Genomic DNA, 12,500 nt, shown 5'->3' on the forward strand with positions numbered 1-12,500 from the left:
ATAGCATTGTTATTATTATAAATATTAGTATTTTTCTATTATCATTATTATTATTATTATATCATAATTTTCATATTATTGCTCTAATTTTTATTATTATTATTATTATCATTATTACTATTATCATTATCATCTTCATCATTAACATTAATATCATTATCATAATTTTCATCGTCAATATTATCATCATCATAATCATTATTGTCATTTTTATTATCATTATCATTATTATTACTATTATTATCATCATTATCGTTATCATTATTATAATTTTCATCAATATTATTATCATCATTATCATTTTCATCATTATCATTATCATTATTATTATTATCATTTTAATAATGTTGATAATAACTAATATCATTATTACTTATTAACATTATCATTATTGTTATTCTTCTTATTGTCACTATTATTATTATAATTATAACTTTTCTTATTACTATTGTTGTTAATAACAATGATAATGATACTAATTGTTATCATTAGTGGTAGTTTTTTTTCCATTATTAGTATTATCATTTTACTATTATTATTATTGTTATCATTCTTATCATTATTATCGATATTTTGATTAGTTTTGATTATTGTTATTCTAATCATTATTATTCTTATGATCAAAATTAGTAGTATCATCATTATCACTCTCATTCTTATTATAATTATCAATATGATTATCACTCATTCTTATCATAATTATCACTATGATTATCATTCTCACTTATTATCATTATTACTGTTATCATTATTTCATCGTTATTATAGTTATCATTATCATTGTCATAACTATTATTGACATTATCGTCATTATCATTATTACCATTACTATTAGCAGCAACATTATCATCATTATTATTATTGTTATTATCATTTTCATTACTATTATCATAATCATCATCACTTATTGTTATCAATATAATTAATATTTCTATTATTATTATCATTATTATTGTTATTATTATCATTATTATTATTATTATTATCATCATCATCATTATCATCATGATCATTGATATCATTATCGATGTTATTCTTATCATCAATATTATTATGATCATCATCATTAACACTATCATTATTATCATAATTATATTTATCACTATTATTGTTAATTTGATTATTGTTATCATTATCGATATTATTTCTATTAGTAATGTTTATGTTATTAATAATATTATTTTCACTATCAATATTATCATTATTATAACTATCACTATTATTATCATTACTACTGCTATTATTATTATTATTATTATTATTATTCTACTCCTCCTCCTCATTATCATTATTATTTTGATCATTATCTTTATTATCATTAGTACTTTTATTGTTATTATTCTTACCACTAATACTTCTATTATTATTATTATTATTACCAGGGGCGGCGCTAGAAAACATTTTTGGGGGGGTGTCGGGAGCAAGGTTACCGAGTAACATTTTAAAAATCAAATCCACACTTCATACTTTTTAATATCTTGTTTCGAAAAGGACCAAATTGAAATGAAAATGAAAACTTCGAGAGTTACAAACCATGATCATTGATTTCTTAAATTCTGCCGAACACCAAGTTTGCCGAGTAAATTGTAATTTTTTTTCCATTCTGCTGAGTGAAATGACGATTTGTGACCTGGGGGGGGGGAGGTATCGCACCACCCACACCCCCACCCGTGGCATCGCGCCTGATTATTATCTCCGCCAAATTTATGTTTTTTTCGTCGCGTTTGTCTGTTCGTTGGTTAGCAAGATAACTAAAAAAAATTATGAACAGATTTTTATAAAATTTTACCAGCGTTGTCTTAACCTGATTCTATTAAATTTTGGTGGTGATCCGGGATTTTTTTTTCAGTGATCAGTTAATAAGGTTATGTTTACGGACGTCACCTGTGTACTTGAGAAAGGTGATTTTAAACTATTCTGCAAATGTGAGTATTTCAATTGAATCAGTGACCCTATTGCCTTGGTGGAGGGACGCGCTCTCTGAGTGCTTATAGTTATCATTATCGTTGTGGCTATCATTATCAAATTAATGATAATATTAACAATAATAATATTAACCATCGTCATCATCATCATCATCGCCATGATCTTTATCTTCATTTACCTCTGCATCTTTATCATTATCATCATTGTTTTTATTATCCTTATTATTATTATTATTATTATCATTATCATTACTGTTATGATTATTATCATCATTATCATTATTATTATACCATTATTATAATAATTATTATCATTACCATTATCGTTATTATTATCATTATTACTATAATCATTATCATTGTTATCATTATCATTTCAATTATGAATTTTATTGTTATTATTATAATAATAATCAGTATCATCATCATCATCATTATCATCTTCATCCTCATTATCATCCTCATCATCACTATTTTGTCATTATTATTATTATCATAATATTATTACTAGCATTATTGTTTTTTTTATCATTTTCATTATTAAAACTATTATTGTCACCAACATTATCTATTTACCATTTCTAGGTCAGATTAGCTAATCTCTACACTGCTTTCAATAAGTATCTGATACTGAACAAGGTCAGTGGTTTCATCATTAAGGGGGAGGTCAATAGTTTCACAAGCGTACACAGAGCACTCCTTTTGCTCCCCGCCCCCCTCCCTCCCTTTAAAAGCGTACGCCTGAAAATGTTGAATCCAGACGTGACCTTAAGCAGACAGGGTAGGCCTATATGTTCCTAATAGTTAAGCTACCCGCTAAAAGCTTGATAGGCGATCATATTCCTAATTAAGAGTCATTTTCACCTGGTAGAAATGTTGGGATCATTTTCAATTGGGATAAGAATCCGAACCAGGTTAATCAGAAACATTTCAGAACAACTATTAAATATACTATCTGTCAACCTGAAAGAATTTATTGACCGTTTATAAAATCAAAACTATATAGGGTCATAAAGGCGAGGTTAGATCGGGAAAGCGGTATTAGTCCACCGATACTGAGCACCTGATACGATCTGACCGATATTTTCATAGAATTTAAAAAGCGTGCGAGCTGGTTTGACACCTTCCGTAGCGTGCTTTTCGAGAAAATGTTGGAAATTTTGAACTACCCCTATTTTTTTTCTTCCAAGAAAAAAAATATTCACATACGCTTATCTAAAAAATATTCTCTTTTATAAGTAGCATTTAATTTGATAAGTAATTGTTTAGTAAAGTACGGACATATTTGGCGTCTAAATGTGCTAAATGATCTCTACTTTCTTGCGCTCTGCAGTTCTTTTGTCATACTTTTTTGTCATATTCACTGTAGTTCTTTCTATCGTCAAGGAAATCAATCTACCCCAAAATATGTCTAGACACATGGATATCTTAAGAACAGAAGACCTTCGAAGTATAAAGACCACTACATTGTCTATTTTACGATATCGACGATAAATAAAAGTCTTCCCTTCCACAACCCAAAACGACGAAAGAACAAATTATCTTACTCTCTTCAACGACGTCATCTCCTTCCAGGTCTTATCCTCGGGGGTCGCTGACGTGCTGACGGCGGAGGGCGAGGAAGTCCCAGCTGACGACAAGGAGTGGCAGCGTCTCCATCCAGGGGTGTTGGTCGCGCTCACCAAGGACTACGTGCGCAAATCTTATTTTATACAGGTCTGCCTCTTGTATACTTGCTTTAGATAAATTTATGTATTTCTTAGTAGATACAGGGTGGGTTGCATAATGATATGTGCTTTATTATTATTATTATTGTTATTATTATTATTATTATTATTATTATTATTATTATTATTATTATTATTATTATTATTATTATTATTATTTCTTTTGTTATTATTATTGTTGTTGATATTATTATCATCCTTGTTATTATTATGATAATAATAATAGTAATAGTAATGATAATGATTATTGTCATTATTACTTTGTTATTGTTATTATCATTATCATTATTATTATTGCTGTTCTCATTATTACCACTATCACTATCAATATTATCCTTATTATCGTTATTATCAGTGATTATTGTTACAATATTATAATAATTATTTTCATTGTTATCATTATCATTACATTCTTTCTTTTACTGACGAGGGTGAAACCTCTCTTAATAGCGACAACAATCTCCACCAGATATACAGTTTTGTGGAATGGCAAAGGCTTTCAGAGTACGTGCTCACGCGGGGCTCGCACTACCACGCTCCCTCCACCCTGTTCCACCATTTTCAAAACGAGGTAAAACGGAAAGCAAAGTTCTCAATAGCAATGAGCTATATATGTTACATATATTGTATACATTGCATATATATATATATATATATATATATATATATATATATATATATATATATATATATATATGTGTGTGTGTGTGTGTGTGTGTGTGTGTGTGTGTGTGTGTGTGTGTGTGTGTGTGTGTGTGTGTGTGTGTGCGTGTGTGTGTGTGTTGTGTATAGCAAGAGAAATGACGCGAATAAATGCATGTAGATAGCTTGGAATAATATTTAAGACAAAGCTTTATATTGCCTGACGTTCTCTATACGAAATCTTTGGTACTTTTGGTATATTTGCAGAATTCTGATTAAATCATGCTGTTATATTCTAGAGCTGTTGTAGAGAAAGAAAACGTGACTTGTGGTTCCGATTCTGATACACGGACTCAGACTTTGTCTTCGTGCCTGTAAAGCTGAAAAGTTGCCCTTGTCCATACTTTCGAACACGGCATACATCTTGCATTTTTTCTTTTTGTTTTTCTTTTTTTTTTGTATAGAGCCTCAAGATAGGGCTAAAGTTCGGCAGCGAAGTCGACGCCGTCAACTTCAACACGGCGGTGCAGACGGTGCAGGCCGGGAAGCGCGCGAGACCTGAGGGCGAGTATCTTCTATGTCATTAATGTATATATATATGCATTCATACAAACATACATGTATACACAAACAAACACACACATATAAATATATATACATATATATACACACACACACATACATACATACATATATATATATATATATATATATATATATATATATATATATATATATATATATATATATATATAATATATATATATTTATATATATACATACATATATATATATATATATATATATATATATATATATATATATATATATATATATATATATATTTATACATAAATACATGCATTAATATCATGCCATATGAATGATGAACGTCGAAAACACATTAACATGTTGATAGGATAATGGCTTCTCGCTAAGTGGTTAGTGGACACACTGGTTTACTGGAAAGGCGAGACGATCCGTTGAGGACACCCTAATCCCAGTGTCATGGACAATGGAGCCAGTTTGTTCTTATTTTGTTATATCCATCCAATAAACTGTCGTTTCTTCGTTGTCATTTATTCTTATATCTATAGACTTATATTTAGTTATCTATTCACCCGCTTTTCGCCAGTTGTCATATTTGGATCTGTCATGTTGATCTGGGTCTGTTCAGCTTCTGTTCAGTTGCGGTTGATGAAGACCCTTCCAGCAGCTGTGACCGCGGCTGATTTTTGCAGGGCGCCCTAAACCCCCGAGCGTCCCTCCTCCACCGCGCCCTCCGCCTAGTCCGAGTGCCGTCCCGCCGCAGAAGGAGGAAGGAGAGGCACTCGTGAAGAAGGAAAGAAATAAGGAGGAGGAGAAGTCAGGAGTGAGAGGGGCGTCTCCATCTATTCTCCCGGCACTGGGGGAGAAGGTTTCCTCAGCGAAGAAAAAACCCGTCGCCAAAAGGATTTCGTAAGTTGTCATTACGTAAACGTCATCAAAACGACAACATTAACAATAAGAATAAACACACTCACGATACCTCATTTACTCACCTCCATGCAGAAACGCAAACTCACAAACGCTCCTACAACCTTAAACTGTTTCCTCGACCTTCTCCTAACCTGTTCCTCCTCACGTTCAGAAAGGAGATGATCGGGAAGCCGACTAACTTCCAGCACCTCTGCCACGTGGGCTTCAACCCCGAGGCGGGAATCGTCTCGGATGAAGCTAATCAGAAAGAGCTGCAGGCACACTTCGCGTCGGTATGCACCGCCTGATTCAGTATTTTTCAGTGTTGGTTTATCATTACTTGACTTTTCTAGTGGCTTTTGCACACATCTTGAGATATGCAACCTGCAATTTGGCACTACAATCATCTGCAGAGAGGTGATGCACTGTTAGCCTTAAACTGTAAATCACGTATGCTTTTAACAGAAAGGAGACACGCCCATTCGCCCCGCGCCTCTTCCTCCCCCTCCTCCGCCGCCCTCGACAAGGATGCTCAAATCACCAAAGACCAAAGACCTTCCCCTCGATCCTTCCCCCTCATGCGACGTCGACGACTCGGTTGACGCGGACGACGACGACTTGAACCGCAACGTTTCGCTCATTTCCTTCTCTTCCCAAGATGCCCTTGACAGGTCTGCTGACAGCGTCGAAGCGCCCTCGGCCATTTTGAACTCAACCTCGGACTCAGGCTTCACCAACAATACCCACAGTGATGATGGTCCTGCTTCTGTCGACACGAGTCTTCTGGAGATTGACCTTATAGCGCTTGAAAGTCCAGCGCCGTCCCCGTCTGTGTTCCTCTTTCCTGACGCCGACGACCAAGCGCGCGACGAAGCACCGGCGCCGCCCGAAGCAGAGCCAGCACTCGACTCCCCAGCAAGAGAACCAGAAGAGCCGACGAGTCCCTCCAAACCCGAGGAAGAGCCCTTCGACTCGTCACTCCCGGACGCGTCGCCGTCTCCACGAGCAGACGAATCCAGATCTTCGCACGATGAGCTCGACGAATCCACGACGGACGATGACATCATCGATATCCTGACGCCGCCGACGCCGCCTCCCCCGCGCCGAAGGACGATCCGGCCCCAGGATGTTGACAGACCCCCGGAGCACCCCCCTCCCCCTCCTCCTCACCCCCCGTCCACGCAGTAATAACTCCCATTATTTAGACCTATTTATGACTATGGTTGAAAAAAAAAATCCAAAGAACATGAAAAATAACTCTATAGCGATGATATTCTTGCAGATTAAAACTGAAGAGTAAAATCTCCATTTTTGTATCCCTGTATGAAGTAGCAAATAAATATCTCAGTGGGATTCTTACTTGTAAACGCAATAGTATAGGTGGATAAAGACGTAGATGAAACACACATCCTATTTATACGTATGCATCTATGTATCAGATAAAAAAATAATGACAATAGTGATATCAATAACAGTAATAGTAAAAATAATCCTCTTCCTACTTCTTCTATTGCTACTTCTGTTGGTTATTATAGTTATTATTGTTATATCATTGTTATTATTATTATTATTATTATTATTATAATTTTTATTATCATCATTATCATTATCATTATCTCTATTATCATTGTTATTGTGATTATCATTACTATCATTGTTATTTTTATCTTCACTATCATCTTTGGCATTATTATTTTTACTATTATTACTATTATCATTATTATTACTATCGTTATTACTACGGATATTATCATCATTACCATTATTATTATCATTATTACCATAACAATTATTATAATAACAATCATTGCTAATATTTTCAATGTAACCATCATCATTATCACCATTATCATTATTATCATTATCATCATTATTATCCTTATTATTATCAATATTGTTACTATCATAATCATTACCACCATACTAGTTGGAAACTTTACAAACACTATTTCACATGATCTCTGCCACCAGATACAGCATTGATGAATTTCTACATTGGTCTTTGATATAATTTAATATGGCACCAGATAATCAGAAAAGTCGTCCCTTCATTGGTTTTGTGACGGTTAAATCTGGCATTAGATTCTTAATTTATCTGTACACTAATCATGTGACACGGCCATATTTAACACCAAATAGAAAATTTCATCTCCGTTTGTGTCACGACCGAATATGATACCAGTTAAGTTGCAAAGTCTCTACATAGATCAAGTGACAGAGTCCATTCGCACGCTAGATATTTTGGAATCTTATTTACACTGATCGCAAGACACAGTGAAATCGGACACCAAATGAATCATAAATCCAATCGCGACAGTCGTTTCGGACACCAGAGAGACTGTAATACTGCTCATCGCTATATCAGCCATATGCCACGGTCAAATCTGATAGCAATAATCACATATAAACACGATTAAATCTGACAAAGGGATGTTTGGCTAGACCTACAACAGTGTTTCAGTAGACCTACATAGATCAGATAACACTCCTGTATACCTAAAGGAAGATCAGATCGCAGGTAAGGAGCGGTAAGTGTAGTGTAGGATAAGATTAGGGATGCTGAGGTGTCGCTGGTGACATATAAGGATTACCAAGGGGAGGGAAGTGGAGGGTGTGGAGGGAAGGGGGAAGGAAGGGAAGGTAAAGTGAAAGAGAGGGAGAGGAAGGGAAGGAAGGGGAGGGGGTGGAGGGAAGCGAGGGGGTCAATTTAATGTGGGACCAGTAATGGAAGAAGGAGAAAAGGGGAAGAAGAGAACGAGAAGGAAAGAAGAGGGATAGAGGGATAGATTCAATAGAGGAACTGGTAATGAAACGAAAGGGAGTGGTATGAGTGAAGGAAGGGGGCAAGAGGGGTGGGACAGGAAGGCTTCGGTGCAAGGACTAGTGTTGGAGGGAGGGAAGGAGGGAGGGAAGGAGGGAGGGAATGAGGGAGGGAGGGAGGGGCCAAGGGAACGGGAAGGAGAGTGGGCGAACGGGAGGGCAAGATAGCTTCACTGAAGGGAATCGCAATGGAAGGAGGGAGGAAGGAGAGATAAAGGATGGACGGAGGGAGAGGGTTTACAGAAAGTCGAGGACAAAGAGACTCGTTAGGAAAACAGTTATGTGTTATTCTTAAAAATGGAATTTCAATATCCTACACACTTCACGCTTCTTGTATAAAAGGTCTGCCATATGAAAAAAGGAAGTGGATTCGAAGGGTGACACGTCACGGAAAAATTTAACTGCAATAACAACGAATTTGATATCATCTCAAAATAATGATTAGGGATTTCTCATTATTATAAAGCAATACCTATGCGTTTTACAAAATACATAAACAATAACTAGTTTTTCTTTTACATAATTTCAAAACAATAGTTTGGAATTTCACATCACTTCAAAGCAATAACTAGGAGCTTCACATCATTCCAAAACATTCTTTGTAGTTATTTCAATTTGGTGATAATGAAACAAACCCCGTGGCAAGTATTATGCAATAATTTACTTGTAGTTGACTCATCAAACCCAATCAAGTCTTACCGGTATGGTGGTCCCCGGTTTGTAATAATGATAACTGTTATATCCTCAATGAAAGTGATAAGGACAGCAATTGCGATAATGGTAGTGATTATGACAACAATAACAATAAAGGATATTATGGTAATGATAGTGATGTTTATGATAAAGAATAATAAGAGTAATGATAATGACAATGATATTAGTAATGATAATGGTAATAATGATGAGGATACTAATAGAATTATGATAATAATTTAGAAAATATAATGATGTATCAATGATAATAGTTATAATATTAATAATGATAATAATAGTAATAAGAATAATGATGATAATGAATATGATAGTAACAACAATATAATGATAATGACAATACAATGATCATGATGATTATAGCAATAGTGATAATGACAATGGTAATGATGATTATGATAATAATAGTGGAAATAATTCTGATAATAACGATAATGATCATGGTAAAATTGATAAGGGCTATAATGATAATGATTATAATGGTAAAGATAATAATAATGATGATGATGATAACAATGAAAATAATTACAATATTTAGTGACACTAACAAAGATAATGATAATAACAATGTATTAATGATGATAATGATAAAGTTAATAATAATGAAACTACTAATACTGCTGTTATACTACTATTAATAATAATGATCAGAATAATGATTATAATAACAGTAATAATAAAAGTGATAATGAAAATGACAATAACAACAACGAAAATGATAACAATGATAATGATTATTATGATAATAATGGTAGTAAGGAAAATGGCAGTAATAATGATGACAATAACGTTAATGATATTGATAAAAGTAATTATAATAATAATAATAATAATAATAATAATAATAATTGTAATAATGATAATAATAATAATAATAATAATAATAATAATAATAATAATAATGATAATAACAATAATAATAATAATGATAATAATAATAATAATAATAATAATGATAATAATAATGCTAAGATAATATTAGCATTACTACTAATAATGATAATAACGATACAATGATGTAAAAAGAGCAAAAACAGCAACAACAACAAAAATAATAATGATGATAATAGCAATAAAACTATGATAAAGAGGATAATGGTAATGCTAGTAATGTTAATAATGATGATGAGAGAAACAATAATAATGATAATAATAATAATGATAATAATAATAGTAATAATAACAAAATGATAATGATAATGATGACAATAATGACATTCATACTAATAATGATAATAACAATAATGACATTAAGGATAGTAATGATAACGATAATAACGATTATGATGATGATGATGATGATGGTAATGATAATAATAATAATAATAATAATAATAATAATAATAATAATAATAATAATAATAATGATAATAATAATAATAGGGACATCCTCTCTCCGTGGCGACCTCTGGCAACTCTCTTCCTCCGTGAGCCTCCGGAACAACTTGAAGTAAGGTGGATTATGGTGAAATTGCCGACTAAAGGGCAGTGGATTTTCGATAGAGCCGGATACCAGTGCATCTGACATATTCGTCTGTTCATATTTTTTCACACGTTTTTCTATATTTTTTCAACGTGTGGCGAATGTTTTAGCTGAAGAAACTTTTTCATCTTCGTTTGGTGGAAATGATAATAGTTATTAAAGGAATGATATTGGTAATGATGGTATTAATGATGATACTGATGATAATGATTACGATAATCATACTGATAATGATAATAATGAGAATGAGAATGGGGGTAATGATGATATGATAATAATAACAATGATTATAATGATGATGATAATACTGCTACTACTAATGAAAATAATAACAATTATAATAATGATAATGGTAATAATAATAATAATAATAATAATAATAACAATAACAACAATAAAAATAATAGCAATAATGATAATAATAATAACAACAATAATAATGAAAATAATGATAAAAACAACAACAGCAAAAATAATAGTGACAATTATGATAAAGACAATACTTATAATAACATTAATAATAATAGAGATGATGATAATGATAATGATAAGAATGATAATAACAAAAATAATGATAATAACAATGATGGTGGTAATAATAATAATAATAGAGAAAAATAATATCATTATTATTAATAATAAATAGATAATAATGATACTAATAACGATACTGATATTAACAATACTAATAATAATGATAATAAGGATAGTAGCAATAATGAAAAAAATAGCAATAACAGTAATAATCATCAAGAACATTAAAATAATGATAATGACTATTATCATCATCATCATTGTTATAACAATGATTATAATGATGATGATGATAATGATGATAATAATAATGATAATAATGATGATAATAATAATAATGATAATAATAATGATAACGATGGTAATAATGATAATGATAATAATGATAATTATGATGACTATAATGATGATAGCAATTAGTATTATTACCATCATAATAATGATGATATTTACACTAATTATTATTACTTCTACTATCCTCCTCCTCAACATTATCATTACGATTGTTATGATTTTCATTACCATTACAAATGTTATTGTTATTATTATCACCCTTATTATCATTACCATTATCATCATCATAATCATCAACATTATCAAATTTATCATCATTATTTTCACTATTACAATAAAGCATTAACAAAGATGACAATTGAAGTAAGAGCAATATCGCCACATTAATGACGATGATGGGAATACTGTTGATATCAATCAATTTTATCTAAACTATCATTGCTACGAAAGTATACATGATAGAAGCAATAAGGACAACAGCGATCATGAAAATAGCAAAAAAAGAAGAAAAAATCAACCGCTTCTACCTATCTAAGGCAATAGCAATTCCACTTCCCCCGTGGTAAGTCCCAGATAAAGTGACAGCGCTATCTTGATAAACAAGTCTTGCTGCCTCAAGTGATATGGCACAAGCGGGCCTCGCAGTCTTACCTGGCCCACCCGCTGTACCGAGACCAAGCGCCTGCATTTTTTTTTTTTTTTTGTCTCACTGCACGACTGACAACTCTTGTGTGTTCTCTGTCTCTTGGTTGGAGATGTGACTGGCCGTGAGTGCAGTGAGGCGGACTTCTTTGGAGGATGTGTGGTATTTTCCGTTTCGTGAGAGGGGACAAAACGATGTGAAAATACGTGTTATGTGATACTGTGTTCGTGGCTCCGAGGGACTGCGAGGCACTTCACTAGAAT

The 12,500-nt window shown here is 32.6% G+C and overlaps 2 protein-coding genes across 4 annotated transcripts in view; both read left to right on the forward strand.

Moving 5' to 3' along the window:
- Window positions 1–7,054, forward strand: part of LOC113827926 (actin nucleation-promoting factor WAS) — an 8,467-nt gene extending 1,413 nt beyond the window's left edge. For all 3 annotated transcript variants that reach the window (XM_027380875.2, XM_027380874.2, XM_070130946.1), the window contains 6 exons: window positions 3,501–3,641; window positions 4,122–4,223; window positions 4,759–4,858; window positions 5,536–5,752; window positions 5,925–6,045; window positions 6,218–7,054. In XM_027380875.2, the coding sequence (XP_027236676.2) occupies window positions 3,501–3,641; window positions 4,122–4,223; window positions 4,759–4,858; window positions 5,536–5,752; window positions 5,925–6,045; window positions 6,218–6,940 (1,404 nt within the window). In that variant the 3' untranslated portion in view covers window positions 6,941–7,054. The remainder of the gene's footprint in view (window positions 1–3,500; window positions 3,642–4,121; window positions 4,224–4,758; window positions 4,859–5,535; window positions 5,753–5,924; window positions 6,046–6,217) is intronic.
- A 5,163-nt stretch (window positions 7,055–12,217) lies between these two features.
- LOC113827924 (uncharacterized) overlaps window positions 12,218–12,500 on the forward strand; it is a 12,700-nt gene continuing 12,417 nt past the window's right edge. The window contains exon 1 of the mRNA XM_027380873.2: window positions 12,218–12,500. This exon is cut by the window's right edge and continues 325 nt beyond it. The gene's annotated coding sequence lies outside the window, so the exon portion shown is untranslated.

Source organism: Penaeus vannamei, chromosome 2 (genome assembly GCF_042767895.1).
Source record: "Penaeus vannamei isolate JL-2024 chromosome 2, ASM4276789v1, whole genome shotgun sequence".
NCBI classification, from domain to species: domain Eukaryota; kingdom Metazoa; phylum Arthropoda; class Malacostraca; order Decapoda; family Penaeidae; genus Penaeus; species Penaeus vannamei.